We start from the raw sequence: 27,265 nt of genomic DNA on the forward strand, positions 1-27,265 counted from the left end.
ATTGAGGATATGGGTCATTTATGTACAGGAAAATTAACTCAAACTAAAGCCAGGACAGAGGAGGACATACAGGAAAGTTACAGAAATAGAGGCCATCTCATCCAAAGCATCAGGAGTTAGATTGTTTGGCTTATAGAGAGTCAGAGGAGGTATTGCAAAGGTATCTTTGCAACAAAGGCAATCAACATGGTATATCTTTAGAAGAAAAAGAACCATATGAAGACCATGTAAAAACAGAGTACCAGCAAAAGCTGATCTCCAGTGGGTCATCAAAGAAGTGAGGAGCTGAAGCATCTTCCCACATTGGTACTAGGATCTAGAAACGTAGCTATTTTTAAGATGGAGGTGCACACACTGAGATAACAGTGTAGGGTTCCTGCTTGTCCCTGAGGTCAGTGTACTGATCCACATTATCTGACAGGTCCCTTCTGGTTCTATAATCCTAAGTGATTTACAAGCTGAGATGTGGCAGACATCAAACCACAAGCACAAGGAGTTTCATTCCTGCAGGGTTTCTTAATCTTCAGCAGGTCAAACACTCCTACGTGCTCTCAATGCCAACACTGCACAAGGAGGGAGCCAGTGAAAGGCCAGTGACAGCAGCTGGATGGAAACCTCCAATCTTCCATGTTTACTACCACCAGCTGTTGGAGGGTGATATTTAACCTCCCAGTCATGGTCTGGTGACCAATAATTTCCATTTCTCAGCCAGAAGACATATTTAAAGCCCAGGTTTTTACACTGATTCCTTGCCTGAAGTTTTATTTCCCACATCTAGTTTATACTCTTATTCCCACTAGCTCCTCACAGTGTGGCACACCACCTCCAGGGACACTGCCCATCGGTTTTTACACTGTGCCTTACCCTTTACTCCTCTGGTTGAGCTTCTTCAGGAAGACACGTGTGACTTCCAGGGCCTCCCTTTCTCTTAGCAGCAAGTTCCCTGACGTGTTGCACTTCAGGTCAATCCAGTCTGTGCGCAGCATATGGAAGTCCAGGTTGCTTGCGCTGAAAGTCTGCTGCCAGTTCACCACCTGGTCAAACACTGGTACATAATCAAAATCTTCCTCATCTTCATCCTCTGGCTCCCCATCTGCCTCTTCCTCTTCTGCTGCCACAGGTCCAGACTCGCCCTTCACAGGAGATGCCACCTGCGCCTCTCCTTCACCCATGTCCCTGCCGTTGGCCACCTTCTGCTCAGCAATGTAGGACTCCACTTTATTCAGCCACTGTGACAGCCCAGGCTGCTGGCTGGGGCTGGCAGCACTCACGGCGTGCCTGCCAGCTTTGCCAGAGACTGGGATTCCTTTCCCAGCTGGCACAGTGGCACTAAGGTCTCCTCGAGCTCTCACCCCTGAGTCCCTGGGGTCGCTAAGAGTCTTCTCCCTTTGAGACGTGGTCTTAGAATGAGGGTTCATCATTTTGACACGCACTTTCCCCTGGACAGCCCTAGTGTGCTGTGGAGGGCTCCTGGAGTTGTCTTTGACACCAGCTTTTAAACGGGGTCTCTTCGTTACTGGGCTCCTCTCTAGGCCACCCTGGCTGAGGCTTTGGTTGGCAGAGGCCTGCATGGCTGATTTGTCACCAGACCTCTTTGTCCCTCTCCTCTGTAGGCCCTCTTCTATGTCACCACCTCTCACCAACAGCAGACGACGACGCTCGCGGAAGGAATAGTTCTCGTGAACATTATTGTTGCCCACCATGCTGCTGGGAGCTTTGCCTGCCAGCTCTGCCCTCCCCATGCCAGGGTGCTCTGAGGGGCTGGTACTCTCCACCTCCTGCTCCATGTACTGCAGGTCCTCCAGGTTCCCCTCCTGGGAGCCTGTGGGAGTAATCACAGTTAGACCGCTGGCATCACCGTGCTGCCTTCCCTGCTCTCAGCCAGTCACACCTCCAGGGGCAGCTACTTCTCTCTTATCTCAGCATTGTCTCTCCTGCTCTGAGGGACATGGATGCTCCCACACACAGAAGCAGTGCTCTTGCTGGTACCAACCTCCTCAACACGCATCAGCCAGCATTGCCAAAGGCTGTGGAGGGATTTTTTCTTTAGCTGTTGGTCTGACCACAGCTTTGCAGGGCAGACGTGAGCGTAGGCTGCCACGCTGCACACCTTTGGTGCTGTTCTGCCTATGTTTTTGCTGGAATTTGGCACCTCAGCTAAGCTGCAGGCCTGAGAGTTAGCTGTCACATTGTCCACTACATTCCACTGCTTGGTGACCTCACAACCTGCCCTTAAGAGAAACGAAAGTGGCAGCGAAAATCTTTTCCCAGCCACAGCTCTCTGGCAGGGAAGGGCCATGAATTTCTGGGCATGGAAAGTCAGTAGCTTCTTTTAGCTGGAGTTGGAAGATCACACACACAAAAATGACAAAAACAAAGGACTCTCCAGGTTCTGTGTTAGGGTCCCTACCTGGCTGCTCTGTCTTTTCTCCAGAGTCCAGGTTCTTCTCTGGCCGGTCTACTTTCATGTACTTGTAGAATCCAAATCTGCAGAGCAAAGGGCAAAACACAAGTTTGATGACCTTCATCAACATCTTTCATATCTTTGGGCAATCAGATCTTACTCTGCACTGTCAGAGATGTCAAATTTCCTCACTTACCATCCCAGTTTCTCAGGTATTTCTCATAAGCACGGGAGAAAATCCCAATATAAGTACCATGAAACAATTCTTCAGCCTCCCTTAAACTGTTCCTTAATACTCACTTACAATGTACTGCTCACAAATGCAAGTCATTGTGCTGCCAATGTGGCTCAGGCAGACAAGTGCAATGATCTCCCTATCTCTCCTCTCATACCACTACTGTCTGTCTGCTGTCCTTGTATGCCTGTGCTTCAAGCTTTTGGGAGGGATCTCCAGGACTGTGTCCCCTCCATGTGTGCTTGGTGCATATCAACACAGGCCCCCATTTCCCAAATTCTGTTACAGTACAAAAGAACTGACAAAGCACTAAACCTGGGTGACACATTCCAGCCTTCACTATGAACCCAGGAGTTCCCTCCCAAACCTGCGATATGATCTGTTGTTCCAGCCTTCAAAATAGTCCCCTAGGGAGGAAAAAGATCCTGAGCCCGGGGAGGATATCAGTCATCCTGCTGGAAAAGTGACTCTCCTTCTTCTGCAAAAAAGTCCTGCTGAATGGAGGGAAGTCCTCAGGCAAGGTGCCTGCCTCCTGCAAAGGGGCAGTGTGTGTGTGAGTGGCAGCTCCCTGGTGGGGCCACCACTGGGAGCTGGACCCCGGTGAAGATGCACAACACACATCTCTTCCCCTAGAGAGTTGTCTGGCAGAGAGCACAGCTTGGCTTTCACAGCGACAGCCGTCAGGAGGCTCCAGCTGCCAGCAGGCAAAGATTGCTGGGAATACACTCCTGATGTAGTGGAACAAACACGCTCTGACCCAGCTACTGGGTTAATAGAGCAAGAAAAGCAGCGGCAGTTCCCCCTTAAGACCTACACATATTTTCACTTAAAGGGAGCGTAAGTTATCGAAGGAAACTATAAAGGCTTTAATGTTCTGCAAAGCTTAGGGGATCTTTAAGAATTAAGAGTTCTGCAGAAGTGAGTATGCAGTCCTCCCCAATTCCAGGCTGCAAATCATCTCCCCCACTCCCTGTGAGTAAACCTGCGCTTGCAGCACCCTACCTTTCCAGGTAGTAAGGGTTTTCCTGATAGAAGCATTTGTTGTCTTTCTCCATGTGCGTTAGGCGGCTGTAATCATTTGGGTAAACAAAGGACAAATGAACCTGGGAAGAAGGGAGGAAAATAAAGCAAGACCCTCATAAATGCCAGGTATTGATCACAAGGTGGCCCAGACACGGCTGCAAGGTGACCCGCCCGTTTGAGAGGGAGCAGGGATTGCTCAGTATGTGCCCCTTCGAGGCACCCAGTAGCAGGCTGTGAGAACAGAAAACAGAGGGGTGTGTGCGCCCTTTTCTCTCTCTATCAGCATCTGCCCATGTCCATTAACTGTTCACTTAAGTCCTGTAACAAAGAAAGAACTAGCTGGGAGAGAAGTAGGCAAGTCCTCCTGAAGAGATGCAGGGGATCATAGGAGGCCAGAAAGCATGTGGGAAGACCTCCCAAGGCTGAGGGAGCTGGGACTGCCCAGGATGCAAGTCCCTCTGGGAGTGTGAGTTTGCACTGACATCCAGAGAGGGCAAACCGTGCTGGAGACCTGACCCCAGCAGACCTCAGAATCTGCTCTGCTCTGAAGGGGATTAATCCCTGCTATACTGCATGTCTCACAAATGTGAGCTCCTCCTCAAGACCAGTTTTAAGCCAGTCAGGGGCCTTAATCCACACAGTTCACCCCATGGAGAACAAAATCCTTGGCCATTATGCGGCTCAGGAGTTGGTTTGAGGTTCGAGGGGCTCTGTAAGACACACACACAAACGTGTACATAGGTGACACCCGTGAGCAGCTGTGTAGTACACATCTCCCTTCTCTTGGTGTTGCCCTTTGGCACATACTGAGATGCTCAGATCTGAAGAGTAGATGGTCAAATCTGCTCAGCAGCTTCAGATCAGTGGAGAGGCGCCTCTCTCCTTGTGTTCCCCTGGGTAAGTACCTGCTCAAGGCATAACACTTACAAACTGGAGTCCCTGGTAGCGCTGCAGAGGAAATCCATTCACCAGGTAGCTGGGCTTGTACGGGCAGTCTGGCAAGGCCCAGTGCACACGAGACTTGCTGAGCAGAGGCACTGAGAACAAGAAACAGGTAGGCAAGAGTTACTAGAGGAGCCCTGCTGCAACCCATGCACCAGCTTAGTTACTTCTGTGCCTGGTTCCCATTTATCCAAGTGAAATAACAACAGATACATAAAGCAAACTATCTGGCACAGCTCACCTCTTTACACTGCTCTACAGCACTGTCATGCTAAAATATTATGCCTGGAGACACAGTGCGAGCTGGAGCTGGGTTTAGCCTGTGCTTTGTCTCCTACAGTGACTGGTACTGCATGCTGACCCACCCCCCCGCCTTCTGCAGGAGAAAAAAGTGTGGCCTTTGATAACCGCGGCGCAGGAGGACAGTCTGTCTCAGCCGTGCCCCTGCACGTGCTGTGACAGGCTGCAGCCACCTCCTCAACCGCTTCGCAAGCCTCACCTTTGTAAAGGGTGTCCCGCGGGTCAGGCTTCAACATGTCGGCTGGGTGCGCCTCGCTGCCTGGGCTGTCCGTAGGCCGCTGCCTGTGACTGGCCAGTGTCTGCGGGATGTGGCTGACCTCATCCATCTTTAAAAGCGTCTCGTCTGGAAACCAGAGAGAGAACAGATGGGGATGGAAGGGTTATTTCTCCCCTTGGCTCAAAGAGCACCCTCCCCCAGTGTCAGCCCTTTCTAAATGGCCTTGCATCCAGGGCACTAATGCTGTTTCTGGCACAGAGATGCCCAAACGGTGCTGATCAGGAGCTTCACTGCAAAGACACCATGGGAAGGAAAGGCTTTGACTCAGAAAGCTGGGAATACAGATGCTGTAGGGTAGGAACATGGCTATCACTGAAAGCAAAGAAACACCGTGATGAGCAACAGGAAAAGGATCTCCTGCCTGGACACTCCAGAAGTGGTGTGCTGAAAAAGCCCCACTCTGGCAGGAATTACTGGATGCTTCTGAATTACTAGTATTAAATTTCTTTTAAAAGGAGATAGGAAAGATGAACCTGAGGAGCAGGGCTTTCTCCTGTGCTGGAAAAGGAGCAGGATCCTGGGGTGAGGCCTTCAGTGGCCGAGGAAGATGGTGCTCCAGCAGGGAAATGGAGATCCACAGCAAGACAGGAGCAATGGGAAGCTTAAACTCAACACTGGGTATTGGTTATGTTTTTTTTCTTGGGTGCCTCTTCCAGAGGACTTCATATCTCCTGGGATTTTACACTGAGTTGAGGGGAACTGAATCAAGATCCAGGAGGGAAAGACAACATGCTGCCAAGAGCACTGGGGTTTGTGTTAGCAACTATTGAACAATGTAGAAACCCAGAAGGAACGTGTGATACAGCCAAAGGCTCATAGGTAAGAGGGAAACACTTTATGGGCAGAAGGTGCCAGCTAAAGATGAGACTGCAGCACTGCGTCCAACCATGAAGACATGGGTTGTGAGTCTTCCCTGTAACAGGGAATCTGTAAGAAGGAAAGAGCAGAAGGAAAAAAGGATGGGGATGGAAAACCTAACTGAAAGCCGAGCCCTGGCCAAATATGACAGCAGATTGCAATCCAAGACACCACAAACGTATCTTGATTACATCAGGGAGTCTTCCATGGGCAAAAGTGTTTGTATGGAATAAAGCCCAGAGATGTTGGAAGGAAACAGTCGTAGATACGGAAAGGGGGAATGCTGGCAGAGGAAAATGATGCTGACAAAACTAATTAAAAGTAAACAGGACTAAGGAGCTCCTTTACTGATAAAGTCATCACTTGATGTGCTAAGAAGGGCTTACAAAACAGGAGGGACCAGGCTGATATACTTGCCGCAATCTCATGGCAACTTGAAGAGACTTGAGACTGATATAGAAGAAAGCAACCCCCAATATCACTGGTGTATCCCACTGTATCCAGCACACAAAGTAGAATCTCCTGGAAGTGCTACGGCAGCTCCTTCCCCCTGGTCATGTTCAGCTGTCAGCACACCTGAAATGGCTCCCATGTCATGGAACCTATATTCCCCTCTATTGCTCTGCACAGTGGGTGGGCAACCTCCATCCTATGTTACTCCTACATCTCAAACAGTTTCCCTCACCCTTGCAGACCCTCTTCTCTGTCCTTCCTTGCTGACTCTAGATTTCCCCCAAATCATGTTCTAATCCTACTTCAAATTCTCCAATGTGTAATAATGAGTCACACTCTTGTCCAAAGGTCTCCACTTCTTTCTTGTAGTCACCTGCACACATGGTATTTGCCTGGCTAGACTATGATTCATGGTGAAACACCAATGATATGTTTTGGAAGATTGGGGAGGTGCTCCGGGAAACCTGTGGTGAAGATACTTACTAGCAAAAAGGGAGAGGTATTGGGAGTCAATGACTTTGAACTTCGCTTCTGGGTCATTCAGTCTCCACTGGAACAGAGAAACACATTACAATGAAGTGTTTATGGAGTTAAGCAAGCCTGAACAAAAAGAACAGCCACAAGATGTATTTTTTTCACCAGGTGATCTTGCAGCTTCCTCTTTCTCCTTACTGTGACCAAGTTTACCTAGCAGCAAAAGACTGGAAATGAGCTGAGATTTCCCCTGGACACATCCAAAGGAAGAAAGGACAATGCGCTGCAATAGAGACCAGAGAAAGCAGAACTATCCCAAGCAAGCAGAGGAAAATGTCCCAACACGTGGCCAGGACTATCCCACATAGAAGTGGGTAAGGGGTCCAGAAGGGGCTGGGTGCATCTCATGCAAAGAGGAGCTGGGACCTAGGAAAGGAGGGAAGTCATTACAAACAGCATTCCCAGGCTCTGCGGGGACACATATACAGCGCAGCCACTTGCACAGACTCACTGCTACTTCCACGTGGTCTGTTCCTCTGTCGTCCTGCTTGTGCAGCACCTCAAAATAGTACCTGCCTGCTGCTGACAATCTGTGAAGAACAAGGTGTCTGTCACCAAGAGCATTAAGGAACATTTCGTAGCTTGTCAGCAGACAATGAGTGGAGAGCAACCGCACCCACAAAACAACCTAATTCTCAGGGTAAACAGGGTTAGGACTGCCAAGAAAATCCAGATGCTGACAGCAGATAGGTAGCTTCCCTTGTACACCTGGAGCACTCTAGACCCTTCTCAGTTAACTCTGAGTAACTCCCTTTCAGTCTTGCCTGCTGGGTTTTGGCCTCTGGGAAATCTGGCCAGTTCCAAGGCAGGAAGCTTGGGATACAGTTCATATAGAGAGTCTGGATTTGCTGGTGGCTGCTTCCTCCAGGGAGGACAAATTCAGTGCTGGATTCCTGCAGTAAATCAGTAAAGCAACTAGAACAAGTGTGGGTATGTCACTTCACCTTTGGCTATACCCCAGAGTAATCCCTTTCTCTATATTGCTAAACGCCTCAGAACAAATCTGGGTTCTTTTTCTTTGTCCTTCTGATTTCCTGGTCATATACAGAGGTGGCTGGGAGCAAGGGGCTCTGCTCACTCACCTCACCATCTTTGACTTCTGACTCTGAAACTTCCCGAACTCCCCCGGCGCAGTCCACTCCTTCCCAGTCTGTGAAGAGACAGAAAATACTCTAGTTAAGATGAGCTTCTTGCCCGTTACTGTGTTGAAGCAATGGAGAGAAAAAAATTGAGCTGCTACTCCTAGTAAAAATCAGCCTGGGGCTCTCAACACCAGTGCCAACAAGTAACTGGCTTAGGGTTTGCTGTGTGGTACCTGTTCGGCATCTGTGGTGCTGGTGGTTGTTGTGTCTGTGGTTGGGCAGAAGAAACTAAGCTAGTCCAAGGAATTATGTGAAACGGGAAGGTCTCCATCCACACACAGACATTAAAGCCTTGATGGAAGAAGCCATGCAGCATGCACTGTACCTTGCCTACACTGGCCAGCAGCTGGAGACCAGAGGTTTTTTCATCTGGACTCAGCCAGAACTCAGCATTGTCATCCGCAGCAATGGCAAACTGAAACTCCCCTGTTGAGAGATGGAAGGGGTAAGTAGTGCCCTGGGGTAGTAAGGGTTTGTGCACAGAACAGATTCTGACCCTCTTAAATGTTGCCTTCATGCTTTTTCCTGGTGAGACCATACATTCGCTTTTGATACTATGCCCCCCTCCTCCATCCATTTCAACCTCTCTGAATTGTCTAACTCTGCTATGTCTGAAACCAAAACATTACAAATGCAACCGGTTCACTATCCCTCCTGGACTGGCCTCACCTAACATCTACCCTGGAAAGCCAAGAAGTCCATGCAAAGTCTCCCTGCCTCCCCCTTTTGTTTCCAGAGCAAATCTTTGTGTGAAAAGCCCTGTTTAGATGGAGAACGTGCACGTGGAGCCACAAAAGGAGACAGAGGTGCTTGAGTCTTGCTGTTGTGGCTGGTGTAATAGGGATGGCAGTCAAGGGCCTGGGGACGAGGAGATGTGGGTGAGCACTAGCAGGCTGCTCCAGGCAGCAGCATGCAGCTGGCAATACAGCTGTCAGCTGCTGTCAGACAGTATTCATGCACACAGGGACCAGCAGAAACATAAATGATGTCATGTACAGTCCTGTACATGGGAAGAAAAGCTCAGGGATCGCTCGTGCCCACGTACACACCATGGGGCTGTACATTCACACCACCACTGGTTTTTGTCTAGCACTTCCCATTTGTTTGCTGCTCTGCTTTTCCTTCCCACCCTACGGGGAGGCAGACGTGTTTCACCCATGCCAAGGCCACGGCCAGGCACATGCAGTTTGCTGAGCCGCCCACGTGAAGGATCTCATGTTGGGCTTGCTGGGAGGAGGGTACCAGTGGTTCAGCAGCAGGAGGGGAGGGTGGGGCTGGTGGGAAATGACGCAATCAGTGGCACAGCCATCTCAGAGCTCTCACCATTGGTGAAAGGATGCAGGTAGCCAAATATCCGGAGACCATAGTTGGTCCATTTTGGGGACACAGCCAGCTTCTTCACTGTAGTTCGTGTCTGAAGTAAAAGATAAAAATAATAAAAAACAATGGACAAGGAACAGGAAAAATGGGGGGATACAAAAACCCTGGGACAGGTGGGCAGAAGGAACCACAAGGTTTGATTTGGGAGAAAGATGGGGCATGATGTATGATAGAGGCAGTGGGAAAGAGCAGGTGAGATGAGACACAGATTGAAGCAAATGATGCTGAACAGAAGGGAAAGCTCCTGGGAGGATGCTGGTGGGATGTTGGGAATAGGATATGACATTTGCTAGCCATTTGGAGGGACAGCACCACACACAGGGCTCCTTCACCCCATGTCCGAGGCCTGGCAGACCAGCATGAGTAAATGAGCCTCCTACCCACAGTGGAACAGTTGCCACCATTGAACCCTTGCAAAAGCTTTCCTGCTCCAGGAGCAGGAGGACAGAGAAGATGATGGAGAGGGATAGGGATGCACATGGGAGGCAAGGGTGACCCATCTGGGAAGCATGGGACAGAGGGCATCAAGGTCTTACTTACGTGAGGAAAGAGGGGGAAGTGGAGGTTTTTCCTCAGCTGCTCAGTGGAGCTGCCGCACCAGTCCTCAAACACATGTAGATTGGCCTGGCCCTGGAACTGGGGGGCAAAAGTAGGACACCATGAATTGCTGCATCCCTCCCCTGCAACCCTCCCTATCCTGCTGACCTCAACCATGGACCCTGGCACTCGAAAGTTTCTGAAACCAAAGGAAATTGCCACTGCCATGAGTGGCTGGTCTCTGGGAGACCTGTGTTCAGACCTGCATCTCATCAGCTGAGGGTTTGGAGCTGAGCCAGGTGAGAGTCTGAATGGCACCAGGGACGTGTGATAACACCCAGGACAGCTCAGTTAGGTGGCTGGGGTTCACTCCATTTTGCTTCATCAAGGAGAATTTTAACAATAGGGCTGTGCTTTGAGGCCATGGTGTGGGACATGCTATGGGGTGACAGCAGCTCCCCCCGCCCAATCCAGCAAAGAGAGCATAGAGTCTTAAGTCGTTCAAGAGGGTATTTTGGGCTCTCCTACCATTTCAGGGCTGTTTTCCTGACCTCAGGAAGAAGGGACACCCTAGGAAGGGGGAGATGGCAGATCCCTTTCTTAAGGCATGTCTGCAAGGCAAAGCTCACGGAGGATGGCAACAGGGAGACTGGGGAGCAGCAGCACAGGTGAGTCAGTGTGGCAGAGTGGCCTCCGCATGCCCACAGAGACACAGAAACACTGGGGGTTGTTGAGATTGGGGGTCTTGTCCCAGACAGCATAGGAGGGTGTGCAGTGTGGTTATGGGTGGCTGTCTGCAGTACCCATCCAGCCCCACCAGGAGAGGCTGTTTGATGCCCAGCAGAGACCTGGAACACAACTTTGCTGGGAAAAGCGTGCTGGCCACAGTGGGATTGCAGTGACACACACCTCCAAGGACAGACTTTCTTTCTGTCGGAGCCATTCAGAAGGGGGAGTTGGCCGCCCCCTGCAAAGTCCAAGCTCTCTGCCCACAGCCAGTGGAGCTGGATGCTGAAACCCTCCTCGCAGGGCCAGCGGAGAATGAATAATCTGGAGACAGTAGAAGCTACCTTAGATGGGGAAATGCTGAAATAAAGGAATAGTTTGCGTTGGGATCGGGGAGGCTTTGCCACGGCTGTCTTTCCTATATAAGGGCTGTGCGAGCAGGGCTGAGCAGCACCCAAATGTCTACAGGTGGCAGCAAATTCCTAGTTTTTGCTGGGGAGTCTCCAGCAGGGCTGAAGCGAGGGGCTGGAGGAGGGCACAACCCCTCCGCGCGCTCCGGGCAGAGAAAGTTTCGTGGAGTTACTTTACCCAGGATAGCGGGTTGGGGGGTTGTTTTGTAATAAACCGTGGCATGAAGGAGAGACGCGGGGCGGGCTCGGCCCGGCACCAGCTTATGCAGGAGTTACTGCTCCTTGCGAGCTGCGCGCTTTAGTCACGCAGGTGAAAAGCTATCTGTGTGCCAGGCAAAACGCATTCACAACCACAGCTGCTCTTGAATGGTCTCTCACCAGCCCTCTCTCGCTGGTGTCTGCACTGCCAGGGCCTGGCTGATGCCTGCAAGCCTGTGTTGTCCCCCATGACTATCTCCTTTCCTCCTCTGCTGACATCCCTCAGACTGGATTCTGTCCATCAGGCAAGAGAAAATGCAGCAAGACAAAGTGGATGCAGTTCCCCAGAGTGATGCTGCACAGAGGGCTCAGGGTGATGATGCAGCCAAGAGAAACCCAGGACTCCACAGGGACTTGTGACACACAAATAAATCACTGCAAATGTGACAAACACTGACCTGTACAAAATTACTGGGCAGTCCCAGGCTCCAGCCAAATCCAGGTTCACACCCAAGGGTCTTACACTGCTTTTCTCCGCCAAATCAAATAGTGAAAAATTAATGATATTCCATGAGTGCCGCTGGTTTTCCTTCTTGGAGAATTGTTTGCACACTGCAGACAGCAGGATCTCTATCAAATGTAGCACAATACTCCCACACTGTGGAGAGGCTGGTACTGCAGTCCCCTCCTGGCAGAGACAGACTGCGGGGATGCTCCCGAGGCTTGGGACTGCAAGGGCAGACTTTGGCATTGGATAACCCAAATGCCAAAACAGATCTTTATGGGAGTCTAGCCAAAAGAGTGGCTAGACTTGCTCAAATGTTTGAGCAAGAAGAAACTCGGACCAATTCCATTCTAATACAATATTTTACTGTAAAGTTTGGAAGTTTTTAGGGGGAGGGCAGCCTACTGAAAAATAAGGCAGACATGACTGTACTAGGATCTCCATCAGTGCTGCAAGAGACAGTCCCTGAGATTTCTAGCCCAACACCCCTGTCTCCAAAGTCTTTACAAAGCCACCTGAGAGGAGATTCCGGCAGAAGCTAATGAGACCACTCCACTTTCTTGTGCTCACAGCTATTAGAAGTAACTAACTGGTAAATAAGAAGCATTTCTTGAATATGGTTTCCGAGTCTTCTCTAAAGCAACAAATTTTCTCCTGAGCTACAGCAGCCTGACTTACTCTGTGCTTCCTCTGAAAGAGAAAATAAGAGCATTATTGATAGATAAGGGCTGGCTGCCCAAAGTGCTGCTCTGGGACTGAAAACTGAACTGGGTTTTAATTTTAGGCCCCCAGAAGTCATCAGGGCAGCAGCTGTTTTGAAACTCTATCACCTCTGTCCCTCCGACTCAGCTCACGGCTGCCCATTTCAGGCAGCTGACAAATTCCTCTGCTTGCTATTTGGGTCTCTTCTGCAACATGCAGTAAAAATCTCCTGCTTGGGGCTTTAGCAGAGCACAGCAATAGATAAACGGCACCATCATTCCCAAATCATGCATATGGCTCTTAAGAAATGTCAGTGGAATTTCTAGAACAAAATCTCTTGAGTTTGACTTCCCATCTTGGAACTACCTGGCCCTGGTTTTCAAAAGGCTGGAAATTTAGGACTTTGTAAGCAACAAGTTAAGTTCCCCTTTTCCCTTTAAAATACCTGTTTTGAAAATTTTGGATAGACTGATTTGGCCAAAATCAGGACTAGAATCCAAGAGTCTAGGCTTTCAATGGCAACTGGTATCACATGGTCTGTGCCTTCCCATTCAAAGGGCTCCTCCTGCCCCTCAGCTTCCTCCCTGTCCCAACCCCACCTCGCCATTGCCTATCTCCACCTTACCCACACAGGATCCAAAGCGGGCACAGGTCATGCACCAAGGGCACGATCAGCACAGTGCGAGTATGCCTTGGAGCATGTGCACAAGAGCTGTTCTTCCCAAGGAGGTCTAGGCAGGCTGGTACCCTCCTGAGCATACATACCACCATGAGCACAAAGCGAATGAAGGGAAAGCCTGAACCTTACTAAGTGCAGAGGCAAGAGCTGGGACAGGCCCTTGCTTCTCTGCAGCTTTGGGAGTACAGCAGGGCTCCGAGCCCCAGCACCAACCCTTCGCGCTGAGGGTGCTGAATTAATGCCCACCTACAGCCCTGCTTTTGTATGAAGAGAGTTTGGTATTTCTGCTTCCTTCCAGTGAGGAATTTCAGATTATCAGCCCCTGGACTGTAAAGGAGGATCAGACACACAGACAGCACAGATGTCCCTTCTGAACCCAAATCCTATCGTGTGTCACCACACACACAGCAACTCCTGGTGAGCAAGGAGTCCCAGGGAAGAAAGGCGAAGCAGCAGCAGAAGCCGGGCCAAGCAGCAAAGCTGGGAGATTGAGGCAGTGGAGACGTGACCTCATGCACTGTAACTGGAGCAGGATGGACAAGAAGGGTCTTTCCTAATTTAATCCCTGGCGGCTGTGGCATCACAGAGGCAAATCAGCTGCATAGCTGCGTGCAGCCCAGGGAACGCGCAGCACCGGGAATGATAAACAGGGCACAGAGAGGGCCTGAGCCAGGGAAGAAAGGCGACATTGTGCTGCCAACTGGAAACTCCCAAGTTCATAAGACTCTTCTGTCTCCACAGAGCAGCCGCGGCCCCTCCTCCTGCCTGGCCCAGCTCCCCTAACTGGGTGACACTCAGCAGCCAGCAGCTGGGCTTCGCTGCAAGCTCTGCAGTGCCTGGCACTTGTGGGAATCCATCAAGACAAGTTAGCAACAAACCCCCCCCCCCGTCCCACTGAGCCCTGACAGGCATGAGCAGGCGAGCACAGGACATGGGCAGGGACAGACAGAGTGGCAATAACTTTGTCTTTTAGACCTCTAAGGAATGGGTGCTTCTTCATAGGGCAAGTTTTGTAGCAGGCCATCCTAGAACAATGCTGTGGTTTCATGCAGCACCTATGCACCTATGCACTTACGCAGGCACTGCCTGCAAGGAGCTGTGCCCCTGGACATTCCTCACACCTCCTTCCAGTAAGAAAAAAGTCCTATGCTTGTGCAGACGTTAAGGGGAACACACCCATTTTAAATGCCCCCAGTTCTGCCCAGACTCTTCTCCCTTCAGAGCTGAACAGAGGCTTTTGCAGATGTAAATGAGAAAGATCAGGATATCTGGGCATATTTCTGAAAATCCTCCCCTCACACCTACAGCAGTGCTAAATGGTGACACTCACAGTTCCACAGCACAGGCTTGCATGGCGATAGCCTGCCACCTTTTTGAATTAATGAAACAAAACAGCCCACATCTCTACAGTTTGAGTGGGCAGTGGGTGATGCTGGAGATGGAAGACTTTGCTCTGGTACCTGGAAGGCACAGTGAGAGTAGAGATCATGTGCACGGTCACCTTGAGGAACCCAGGAGTGAGGCTGAACCTTGCTTTCCCCCATACATGGGGTGTTAACTTCATTAGGGATTTCCTACACGCACACGTTCCCACCAAGTTATACAAGGCTGAAGACTTAAGCCACCGAAACTGAAAGAGGAAAATTGAAACCTGTCTTCTTTTTTTTTAGCCATACTGGCTGCCAGCTCACCCTGCAACCCTGTTAATTATGTATGTTTGTCAGGAATATACCTCTCTATTCAAACAAAGCCCAGCTCCCCCTCCTGCCGGAGGCAACCTGCCACCCCTTGCCCCAGGAATCAGGCAGCAATTAAGTTCTTAGAGATGCTGTAGGGAGGGCACAATGGGATCATAGATCCTGGGTAATTAATTTGGGCAGAGTTACAGAAAAACTTAATCCCCAGACCAGGAGAAATTTCAGATGGTGGTTAAGAGGACAGAGCTATGCCTGCGGGTCCATGTCCCTCTCCTGTAGCTGGTGACAACCGGCCTCTGCCTGACCCTCAGGGTACAGACAGTGCTACAGCAAGCGCAAGGAAACTTTGCCTTATAGAGACAAAATGAAAACTGGCCTTGACCAGAAGACCTCTCTACTCACTCATCCCTGCCTTGGCAGGGTCACACAGGGGGCAAGGGGAACAGGTTTGCAGGCTGGTGGGTGCCCTGCCCACTGCCACAGCACACAAGGTCATGAAGTCGCCCCACCAGCAAAGCAGAGGGCTTTGCAGACAGGCCCCATGCTAAACGTGTACCTTCACCCAAGCTGCAGCACGTACCCCGCCAGCTGCATTTCAAACCCAGTGAAGGCTCCTTGGGCACCACAGCCCGCAGGTTTGAAGACTAACATGTCACCAGGAAGAGTATCAGAGAGGCTGGGCAAAGCCTCGGGGAAGCTGGGGGGTCACCACACAAAGCCGGCATTGTGGGGTGCCGTGGGAGAGGGGCATCTCCACCGACACCAGCAGTCTTGGCCCTGACATCCCACTGGCTCTTCGCCAGGAGCTGTTCATCTGGGAGGCAGCCCTGCCCACATGCTGCCTGCAAGGCCCTGCGGCTGGAGAAAGCCCGCAGGCTCCAGCTGGGACTGGCACTGGCCAGAGCTGATGCAGCAGAACAGGTGTGGTCTGGCTGCGAGCACTGGAGAGTGGCTGGGGCTGGCTGCTCCCAGGAAACCTTCAGCTTATGCTGCAGGGACCTAAACTGCTCGGTGCAATGGCCAGAGGGAGGTAACTTCCCTTGCTGGTAATCAACTCCTGCCCCAGACTCAGGGATAGCAGCCTGCTCCCTCCCCAGGGGAGCCACAGAGGCCCTCCTAATTTGTGCAGGTCTCTAATCACCTTGAGGAATTTAGTGAGCTGACTCCATTAGCTAAATGCCTCCTGGCTGGTGTCCCTCATTATCAGCAGGCCACATTGCTCCCTTATCTAAAGAGGAATGGCAAGATAAGGGAACATGGGAGGAAAGAATAAACGAGGCATGAAGGAAACAAAGAGAATGTTTACCCCGGTCTTCAAGGGTCACCAGAGAAGGTCTCTGTTCATCAGAAGTGTCAGTGAAGTGGAGAAATCTCTAGTATGACACACAGGGTTTGGAAAGCAAACAAATGCCAGAGAAAAAGTAGAGTGCGTGCCCCAGTCATGTATTTGCTTGTTGAATACTTGGCCCTACACACTCCTAGTCCTGAATAAACTTCACCTTTCCAGAAGGTAGCAGGCTGCCTGCTCTCAGGGAATTGTGGGTGAGTACTTGGTGTCTTGAAGGCTGGTGGAGACGCCAAATTATCAGGAATCTGGATACTCTTGCCTTTCCAGATGATTACTTAGGTCTGTAAGTGTCATTAAGCCAGGAGGGAGTGATAAGGAATAGACTTGTAGTGAAGCAAATGGGTGTCCAGGCAGAGGTCCTTTCCTTCCATTCTTGATGCACGGGTCCCTAGCTACAGCACCCTAATGCAAAGCAATGGAGAAAGGCACCCACCTCTGGCCTCCATGGGACAGGCTTGTCCACAGCTGCATAACTCGATTTATTCCTCCCACCTCTTTGCAGGTCTTGGTTCTGAAATACAAGTAGAGGAAAGTCAAAACAACCTGACAAATGACCTGGCACCAACGCCTACACAAGAGGGCTCAAGTCTGGTCACAAGAACATGTGAGAAAAAAGTTCCCAAGCTCCTCTTCCAAAGGACAGGCCAACTATCATGGCCATAGTGGGGAAAATGCTCCCTGCTTTTTTTGACAGCAAATTTCCACGGTGAGCTACCGAGGGGACAGAACACTAGCACTTTACAACTGTTTGCTAGCAGAGAGTTAAAATTTAGGTCATTCTCCCTTATTTATTCCCCATCCTTGGTTCAAACAGGTCCAAGCAATAGCTCTCCGAACAGTTTATTTGGGCAACAGTACTGAGATGTGCTCCAGTAGAGAGCTACAAACTCTCTCCTGACCTTTCATTTCTGCTTCCATCTTGCCTAGCGCTACCTTCCTGTGCCGCCTACCCAGCCAGCTTCAGCCCATCGCTGCAGCTTAGTGCATCTGAAATAACTTAGATGACTACAGTGGAGTCATTGTACATTCACACTGCTGTAAGTCAGCTCAGGTTTTGCCTTGTGGCATGCTCTCTCTCCTGTGAGAAGAGAGAATGCTGTCTCTTTGGGCCAGCATCAGAAAGGGAAGCCTGCCCTTCTGAACATTCAGAAGACATCCCAAGGCTCCTCACCCAGTGTCCCAGCTTCTGTGGGTAATAAAACTGAAGGTTTCGGTCCCCGTTTGGGACATTTGTGTCTGCCAGAGCCTTAGCCAGCTCCCTCCAGCTTTCGTATCCTGTGCAGAGGAAAAAGAAAGAGATGTCAGAGTACAGGCTAAAAAAAGAAGCCGCAGCAGTTACCAGAATAAACTGGTCTTTTACAAGGCTGAGAGACCTCTAACACTCTGGAACAGTCCAGCAGAGACCAGGAGTTGTTTACATTCCTCAGAGTTGGCAGACTAGCACAGAAAAAGAAATTGTCTTCCTTAAAAGCTCTTCCCTACTTCTTATTAATTTGTTACATTAAAGATTCATCATGCTTCTAAAGTACATGTCAGAGATTTCATTAATCACCATAGAACTGGGAACCTCTTTGTAGATCCTTCAGATAATCCCATTGGTCAAACTAAAGAACATCAATCATTTAATTAGCAATCCAAAATAAAATAAGCAAGACAATAACCAGATTAATAACTGGTTTAACCATGAAAAGAATATTATTCTGTATATGCACTTATTTGCACAATAAAAGCTTCAATGTTGAAGGAAATAATAGCAAAAAATGCACCTGATGTGATGTTCAGCCGTAATGCCTAAAAAGCTAGCAGTGATGCAGTTAAGGATGTTGCTATTTAAGTAAAGTCAGCTTCCAGTTTCAAAGCAACCTCATTTGACAACCCCTCCCAGCCTGCTTGATCCACGAGCCAGGATCAATTCTGGTTTCCTTCTGCAACTCTGTTGACCTCCTTAGGAGGTTTCGGAAGGACAAAAACGAGCAGATGCAGCTTAACCTTGTGCCCCTGGCACCCAGGCGGCATTGCTGGTGAGGAACGCTCAGGCCTCCCAGCAGTGTCACAGCGGCTCGCACCGTGTGGTTTTCAGATCTGCTAAACATTCTGGCAACTAACCCAGCTGCCAGCAGCTCAGCGCTGTGCCCGCGCCACACGGTAGCTTAATTGTGAAATGGGCAAGTGCCAAAATCTCCACAAGCACCTGCTTCTCCCAGGCTGGTGGAGGGCCAGCTCAATATCCACGTACCAAGGAGTGGAGCCAGGCCCTCTGTCCGTTTTCTTTAAAAATAGAAATCATTCCCAAAGCTCTAGGAAGTCCAGAGAAGTTGGCTTCCTTTGTATATAAAGGGAACCACCCTGCCAGTTTAAAGTCTGAACATTTGAGACGAAGGGTCAGAGCCCTCTGCTCTGCTCCTGCCACCAGAAGTGGCAGGGATGTCCTCTGAGGGGGCAGCAGAACCCACCACTGGGGAAACCTCTGCTGTTTTGGAGCCAGCAGACCTGTCTTCACTCTGCCCACCCATCTCAGCAGCCTGGGAGTGGCTTAAGTAGGAGCACGCTCCATCAGTTTGCTTTGGATGGGGCATTTACAAACCACATGACTTAGATGAGCTTCAAAACATCTCTGAGGCCAAGGCAAATCCAAATCAACACCAGTAATTAGAATTCACAACCAACACGTTTACAGATCCCCCTCCCTGACTGTGCTAAGCTCTTGGCCTATTATTGCACCTACAAACAGGGTTACAAAACTGCCTCTACTTGCTCCAGAACCTGTGTGCTGCAGGCTCTGGCAGAGGCAAGCAGAAAGCAAACTCTCATGATGTGGTGAAAAAAAGGCACAAATAATGAAATTAATTAAAAGAAAGTGCAAGAATTGTGGAAAGTGTGAAAGTAAGTAGATATGTAAATGAGAGAGAAGACTCAGAGGCAACTATGGTGTTGCCTGACATGAGTGTTGGCTTACATGTGTGTTCAGGCCCTGTTAGATGCTGAAGAGCCACAAATTTCTGAACTAGGTCTTTCCACTCCCAGATTCTGATCTCAAGCTACAGGTTTAAGCCTATGACTAAAAATATCAACATCAATATTTATCTTCTGCAGAAGATTTTGCAGTCAGACCCTCTGGGTGAGCAATCTACTGATGAATGCAGCTAAGGGTATCTCAATCTTCAGGGACTGTCATGGGAAAGGAGGAGAAATTCTTTCACATAACATCTAAATGGTGAGCTTCCACCTTGTCCAGAACTGTAAGAGAGGAACAACTGTTTCTGAATGTCCTGAAGCTGGACCCATGGCCTCACTGGCAATGGGGCTGAAACAGACTTTGTAGTAAGTGCTGAATTTCATGTGTACTACATCAATCATTGTACTACTAGGAGAGGGAACCTCAGTTTTTTCAGAGGAGAGGCCCAGAAGAATGGGACTGGCTAAATTAGAGAGGAATCAAGTAAAATAGGAATAAATTTTTTTAAGTGCAACAGAAGTCAGTTCAAGTCCTGAACACTCACAGAGAGAGGCCACCAAAAAAAAGCTTTTTTTTTTTTTCCTTCTTTTGTGAAGTAAAAAGAGACATTGATTGTTTTCATTGTTGAACTCAGAACTTCACTGCTCTGCAGAAAAAGCTCAGAGTGAAGTGTCAGGAACCTGCCTCTCCTGGGAAGAGGATGCTGGCCACTACAGCCAGACGCTCCAGCGTGGCGACTCCTGAGCTTGCCTGTGCTCTGGTTCCTATGCAGGGCTGGCACGGAGCCTGCCTTGCAGCAAACACAGAAGCCCGGCTGCACACAAGTGCCAACAGCTGACATTTCTCTGACCCTTGGAAAAGAGAAGAAAGGGGGGTGATTCTGTGCGTTGTACAAATATTTACCTAACACTCACATCAGCCAAACTGGGAAGAGACAAAGCAGCGAGGAATTAATCTGGAGGTATTGATTTTCTTGTTGGGTAATTTGTACTATGCCAAGATAATCCCCCAGAGAGGTAGGAAATGCCTTTCAGAAAATAACAGGATAAACACTCTCCTGGCGCTCCAGTTCCTTCTCAAACGACTGGCTTGTCTCTGGGGATCTCCATGGGGCACCCTTGGAGAAGGACCTGGCTCTGCCCATTCTTTCCTCACCAAGAGCTACAGAAATGAGACGTAGCTCCTGCAGCCAGAAGACCTGCCGAGGCCAACAGCTGACCAAGGTTTTTTCCCCAGCACAGGCCACAGGATTTGACACTGCCTTGCCAGGTATCCCTTCTACTGTTCTGTCTCAAGAACACCAGAGTGTGGTGGTCTATCACAGGTGCAGCCTGTCCTCGAGTTCCCCAGTGAGCACTTTCTGGATGGCTATTTAAAGTCAACAGGAATACGCCTGGAAAAAAGCAGTAGGCAGGAACTAAATACCTCAGCAAACGCTTCAGTATTACTAAGACGTCCTGCCAGAACTATTAGTTTTGATGGTTTTGCTCCAGACCCTCTACAAAACTGGTGCTGGCTAGGATGGGAAAAGGAAAAAAACATTTAAGGCAGAAATCAAAGGATTGGGAAGAGCTTGTCCCACAGCCAGGTGAATAGCTGAAGATTTTGAGCCAGCTTTTGTTGCCATTAGCCCGTCAGACACACAGACTAGCCAGCTCCTGGCCTTTCTCTTTTCTGGGCATCACTTCCCAAAGCACACTGGTTATTTTTCCAAGGCTATTTTCCAAACACCTCCAAGGAAGGCAACCCCGATGCAGGCATAGTTTTTCCAGAAACAGCAGCCAACCTTGCTCCACATACTCCCCCTCCTTGGCATCAGGACCAGCCTTCCCACAGCCACAAGGGATGGTTCAGGGCAGTGATTCACCCAAAATCCAGCCTAGAGAAAAGAAAGGCACACAGCTTTCAGGTGGGCCAACTTACCCAACCAAGTTGGCTGGTAGCCATGCAGCAGACCCCAGGGAGGGGGCTACCACTGTAGCGAGGGTAGAACAGCATCCACACTGCAGTAGCCTGCAGTCACATGATAACGCATAGTGTGACATCAGAGCTGCCCCTTCAACCATCCCTGCCTGTGATGTTGTAGTTGGCACCAGAGCATGGTGGATGGAGAGATTTACAGAGTTTTTTGCTGAAAGGGACAAGGAGATGTTCTCAAAGGCACTGCAGAGAAGCAGAAGGGCAGACAGATTCATGGCAATGAAAGGGTTTTGCACAGAGCACACCCAAACTGCACTTTCTATTCTCACTCCAACCTTCAGAACATTATCCCCGCGTCTACAACCTCCTTCTATAAGCAGAGATCCACCTTTTTGTGCACCGGTGGTCCAAGGTTCAAGCTTCACAGGGATCAGCCACTGCCTAGAAACACGATGTTGGCTCTTCTTCAGAGAAAGTGGTCCTTTTTCTCCCTGTTCCCATCAGACAAGCTGGCAGCTGCCTACTGAGGACTCCAGAAGCCCTCAGGACTTGTGCTTGCTTCTGGAAATAGAGTCAGGTGGATACAAAGCAAAGGAAAAGAGGCTCAAGAGGAGGCTGAGACACATGCCGCATCCTCCAGCAGAAACCCTCCCAAAAGGCAGGTCTGGAGCCAGCTGCCTGCAGAGCCAGTGAAACAGTCATTAAGGGACAGAAAAGCTGTAACAAGCGGAAATAAGATGAAGATGTTTCTTGCCTTAGGTCCAGTCAGGGCCCAGGGCCATGTCTGCCTCTTCTCAGCTATGCTTATTACAGCTCTGGGGTTAAGTCAGTGGAGGAAGATGCAGGAACAGCAAGGGGAGATGAGATCACATCCAACAGTCATGATTCTGTCAGAGCATTGCATTTGAAGTCCAGCTCAAGAGTTAAAAAATAACAAAATTGAAAAGCAGAAAGTCGAAGCCAGAGGTAACAGATAGCAGTACCAGGGGAGCTATCAGGCCCCAGGGCAGGAGCGTGGCCAGAGCTGCTGTGTTTGGAGATTAGATTCATCAGGCCACTGTCATGCCCCTGGCCCCAGCCAGCACTCCATGTTTCAATTAGCCTGTGAAGGTACCTCACCATGGTGCAAGGCGGAAATCCCAGACCCACTCAGGTGATCAGCTTCCCCTCTGAAGGATGAGATTTGATTACTCTGCTGTTGTTACTGCTGCTTGCATAGCTGTAAATGCTATTAATGCCCACATGCGATCCAGCCCTCTTGTAACCCTGCTAAATGATTTTGCTCAGCAGCCCTGGAAACAGCAGCTCCACAGGCTGCTTTGCACAAACCCCTTTTTTCTTCTGGTCCGAGACTCTCTTCTTCCTCTTCTGTTACAGGGACAGAGCAAGAAAAAAACCTGGCAAGTGCAAAGCGGGGGTCTTCTGCAGTACCCAATACCCCTAAATATTCCCATCAGGTGCCTTGCAAACATACTGGTCCAAAAGAAGCTGGGGAAGGTTGCTTGAAACTGAACATGACATAAGAGCTCAACTCAGGGAGCTATCTGCAGTTTCTCACACACATACGCATCAAGCCTCCTGCCCTGAACATGCAACTCCATCTCCTGAGCCGGTTATTGTCATTTAGATTAAACCATACACACACAGGCTGAGCACTGGGAGCACCTTCACCCAGCCACATGATGCTGGGAATCATGGGCAATGAGGCTGTGGTCCAGTGACCAAATCCTTCTGCTGAGATCATGGGGACAAGCTGGCATGCTGTACTGTGCACCCCAGGCACCATGGTCTCATGGTCTCATGGCTGCAGCCTGGTAGTGCCATCTCCTTGTCACATGGCCAAGACAGCACTGCATCAGGCTCTGGGGAAGAGGGTATTCAGAGAGTTTAACATACCTTTAGCACACCCTGGCCAGAGCAAAGCCCTGATGCTAGTGTCCTGCTGCAGGAGAAGTAACACCCACCTTCTTGTCCTCCAGCTGTTCACACATATATGCAGCCCCAAAACACAAAGCCTACAAAGCATAAAGATTAGGTATAAAGTGACCTCCTAAAAACAGAGATGTGGAGGAAGGATAAAGTGAAAGGGAACAGCCAGTGGTTTCTGGCTGTAGGGGTGAGTGAAGGTCAGGTCAGGTCATGAATCACAGACAGAGGGCCAGAGAAACTACCAAAAAAAATTCATTCAAGGGTAGAGACAGGCCAAGAGAGTCTCTCTGGTTACTTATTAAGTCAATAAAAGGCACAGGTGGAAAAGAGTGAACTCCTTGCCCTCAGATCAGGATCAGAACAACATTCTTGGAGTTAAAAGGATTCAAGAAGTTATGAAACCTGATATCACAGTGGGAGCCCTAAAACCCTTTTGCTTTCTGGTTAGCACAAACCCCTGCAAATACGATTTCTCCCTTCCTCCAGAGATAAATCACAAGTTGGAGACCATGTGTGCAGACATAAATCACACCATTCTTCCTCCGGTTACAACTCTGATTCGCTGCTTTGTGAAACTGCATGTCTGCGAGTCTGCAGAACAATACAAAATACATCAAGTGTGATGGAGGAAAAGGCAGACTGCTCCACTCACAAATGAAAGGAAAATGAGCAGACGTAGCTACTCAGAGCACTCAGGCAGCCTCACTTCCAGGCTTACTCACCAAATACTACCTGGCTGCTCTTGCCCTCTAAGTACAGGAAATGTATTTCACATAGGAAGGCTGGGGCACCAACCTGCTTTGTGGAAGAGAAAATTCAAATCTTGCTTCTGCCACTAAAATTTTCTATTGCCCTACTTAAATAATGAAATCCACCTATGCCACGAGATTATCTGGCAAATACTGCCTCCCTGCTGAAAGCTCTCAAGGATATGCATTGTTGCATCTGTGTGAGGAAGGGCATGATGTTGCTGCCAGTTGCACTATCTATGCAATCAAAATTACAGGGCTGAGCCCATAAATCAGCTCCAGAAATGCCTCTGTTTCAACCTGGCATGTGCTAGAGCAAAACAGTTTCAAACTCTTGCTTACATGCACATGCCAAGCTGAAGGCAGAGGAGGTTCAGGCGCTAGTGCCAGTGTGGAAGGATGGCAATGACCTGCAACCAGCTGAGGTGTGAGGCCACAGAGGCCCGGCTTTGGCTTCACAGCTGTAACTCCCTGCCTGGGGCAATGACAGCCAGTAAGGGCCCTGAGCAGCAGAGACAAGTCCTCTTCTGCCTGTCCCTCACAGCTCCAACCATGTGGCTTAATCCCTCCTCAGCCTCCTCTCTGCCTCTGCATAGCTGCACTAAGGAGGCCTTAAGGATTAGCTTGGGGGAAGGGAAAGAGAAGGGCATCTTGTTTTTCAGGGGAAGGAGACAATGTTGACCTACATGAAGCCTGAGAGGAAGAGCACCTACTGCCGCTGTTCAGAACACATGATACAGACCATGACTTGGGCACTGCTAACTTCCACAGCAAAGCGGGGAGAACTGCTTCCTATTCTGCCACTCTTTCTCAATAATCAGCGGGTCACCACCGCACAAAGCACATGTAGAAGCTTTCAAATAATAAAGTAACTTTCCAGCAGCACGACTGTAATCGCTGTGCAGTTAAAATCATTAACTGCTGGCAAGTTCAAGACTTTAATTTACAGACAGCGCAGCAGCTGCCCTGCGGTCACAGCGTGCTTTTCCCCAAGCCGCTGTGCTGCACACGGGCTGGCTCTGTACCTGCCTCCTTGTAAGGTACGGCCACCAGAAGCAAACAGGCTCTCTCTTCTTACATTCTTCATGCACAGCAATGGATCTCTTAAAGCAGCCACAGCCGGTGGTGTTAGGAAAAGCTTCTTCCAGTCATACCAAGATTTAAGGTTTTTGAGTTATTCACAGAATGGTATGGCACTTACCACACCAGGCTTTTGCCATTCATTGCCTCTAAAACCTGGGGTTTGCATCAAACCCTTTACTGATGGGAGAACAAGATGTCTGGCTTACAATACTTACAGCAACTGGAAAAATTGGCAGGCTGACAGAAGAGCGAAGAATCAGGTGTTTCGATACAAGTCTAAGTTTTTATTTTTATTCATGCTTTGAAGATCGAAATAATGTGCTACTTCATCGACTCCAGCTTCATGCTTGTCCTTTTTTCCCCTATTTTTTTCCAGTAAACGGTAACATCTGACATTATTTTTGGAAGTAAAACACCTTTAATCCTGGAACATCTATGTGAGTTTCTACCAACACGCTCCCAGTGACCGCATCCCCAGCTGCTGACTCACACTCTGCAGCTCTGCATATAATCTGCCTTTTTTTCGTTTTAATAAAAATAGTAACAACAATTTAAATTCCTATCTGGCCCTTAATGTGACTTTCATAAGCTCGAAAAGCAGATGTTCCACCTGGTTATGATCACTTAAAGTGGTATTCCTGGCACTCTCCCCTTTGTCTGGAGGCACCAGCGAAGAGGTGCCCTTAGAAACTCAAAGGACGTTAAAGGCCTGTTCTACTGTGGTAGCAGGTACCTGGTAACAGGTAACAGTAGCTGTTAATGTTTGCCTCCATCCATCACCATGATTTGCAGTGCAGCAAATCATGTGCACAGACCCAGGAGAGGCTTCCTGCCCGCGTCTGTTCACACGCACAGCATAATCAATAACAGCAGTAGAGGCTTCTGGCAAAAAGAAGCACACATCTAAATGCATTTCTGAATGCAACATCTGCTGCTCCGGAGCACACGGTACCTGAAGAAATGCAGTTAACAAGAGGCAGCGTGTGCATGCAGCTTCCCTTCCCTGAGCACAGAGAGGTAGAAGTAAGTACCAAAACCGGCAATTTTACGCTCAGCAGTCTTTGCCATCTGTTTTTCTTTTTGCAACAAGACCGTGCCCGGGAAAGTTCAGTAAGGTTATCCATGCAGCTCTTGAAAAGCTTTGCTAAGTGCATTTTTCCCAACTGATCCAAACACTGCAGCGCACAGACTGCTCAAACAGCTTTCCAAGAGAATTTCCTTTTTTTTCATATACAGGAGCTCTCTAGGATGTGAAGCTCCATCAACTGTTCAATAGACTTTCAAGTCCGAATTTGTTACTAGTTTACCAAACAGAGCTAACACATTATTTCTTTTATCTCAGATGGGGATTTTCTTAAAAGACTCAACAGCTTGCCACGTCCACACAGACGCAGCATTCTCAAAATATCTGCCTGCAGCTTGATTCTCCGTCAAGTTCTATGGAACTTTGTGCTGTAGAAAATGTCATCCACCGCTTCCATGACAAAAAAAAAATCCCACACCTTATTTATTTCTTTACTTGCCATTTCTATTTGCCATTTTGGTGGAAGCTGCCATGGTGGCCATTTTCTTCCCCTGAATTCACCCAAAGGCAATAATCCACCCCTGCTGAAATGGATTACATTGCCATGGTCTCTGTGAGCATCAGGACAAACTTATTATCCTACATGAACAGTTTCAGCAGTGACTGGAGGCAGCCTAGGGATGAGACAAGAGCAATTAAGATAAAGAACAGGCTGGACAAACAGCTGCCAGAAATGGTGCAGGTAGGGCTGACCCAACCTTGAGGCAAGGAAACAAGCTAAACTGACGCTCTTGAAAGCCACTCTAGAAATAACTTATGATTTGTTTTGAATTATTTTCATTTGTTTATGTTCTTGAGAGTAGTAGAATGATTGATCTTCCTAGGGCTCTGTCCTGCTGTGCCAGGAGCAAAGGCCTGAAGACAAGGACACCCCTGAATGTGGGACGACACAAGGGTTACCTGACAGCTACACTGAGGGGCATACAAAAGCAGGCATGCTGATAAATATCAACACCAGGGGCATATAACAAGTCTTCAAAATAGCAAAAGAGGAATGAACAGTGCAGTGGCTGAGGTACAGCTTTGGAATTACTTTCTAGGTACATCAAATTAGAAACAATGTGATGACTGAACTTTGAGTCACATTAAGTCCTTCTTAATGGGGTTTGAATGAAGCTCTAAAACTACTCCAAGAATTTTAGGAACTTGGATGCAATCCCTGTGTACAAGTTTACTTCTACAAGTCTGATTCAA

General features: G+C 49.1%; 1 protein-coding gene across 1 annotated transcript in view; it reads right to left on the bottom strand.

The window, feature by feature from the left end:
- Positions 1-27,265, bottom strand: part of B4GALNT3 (beta-1,4-N-acetyl-galactosaminyltransferase 3) — a gene marked incomplete at its 5' end in the record, with an annotated part of 66,343 nt that overhangs the window by 5,107 nt on the left and 33,971 nt on the right. The window contains 13 exons of the mRNA XM_084262991.1: positions 865-1,822; positions 2,411-2,487; positions 3,642-3,742; positions 4,590-4,699; positions 5,104-5,247; positions 6,976-7,042; positions 7,478-7,556; positions 8,109-8,176; positions 8,494-8,594; positions 9,492-9,582; positions 10,089-10,184; positions 16,784-16,861; positions 17,522-17,625. Coding sequence (XP_084119117.1) covers positions 865-1,822; positions 2,411-2,487; positions 3,642-3,742; positions 4,590-4,699; positions 5,104-5,247; positions 6,976-7,042; positions 7,478-7,556; positions 8,109-8,176; positions 8,494-8,594; positions 9,492-9,582; positions 10,089-10,184; positions 16,784-16,861; positions 17,522-17,625 — 2,074 coding nt within the window. The remainder of the gene's footprint in view (positions 1-864; positions 1,823-2,410; positions 2,488-3,641; positions 3,743-4,589; positions 4,700-5,103; positions 5,248-6,975; positions 7,043-7,477; positions 7,557-8,108; positions 8,177-8,493; positions 8,595-9,491; positions 9,583-10,088; positions 10,185-16,783; positions 16,862-17,521; positions 17,626-27,265) is intronic.

The sequence above is a fragment of the Gallinula chloropus genome (assembly GCF_964237585.1).
Source record: "Gallinula chloropus genome assembly, chromosome: 1".
NCBI classification, from domain to species: Eukaryota; Metazoa; Chordata; class Aves; order Gruiformes; family Rallidae; genus Gallinula; species Gallinula chloropus.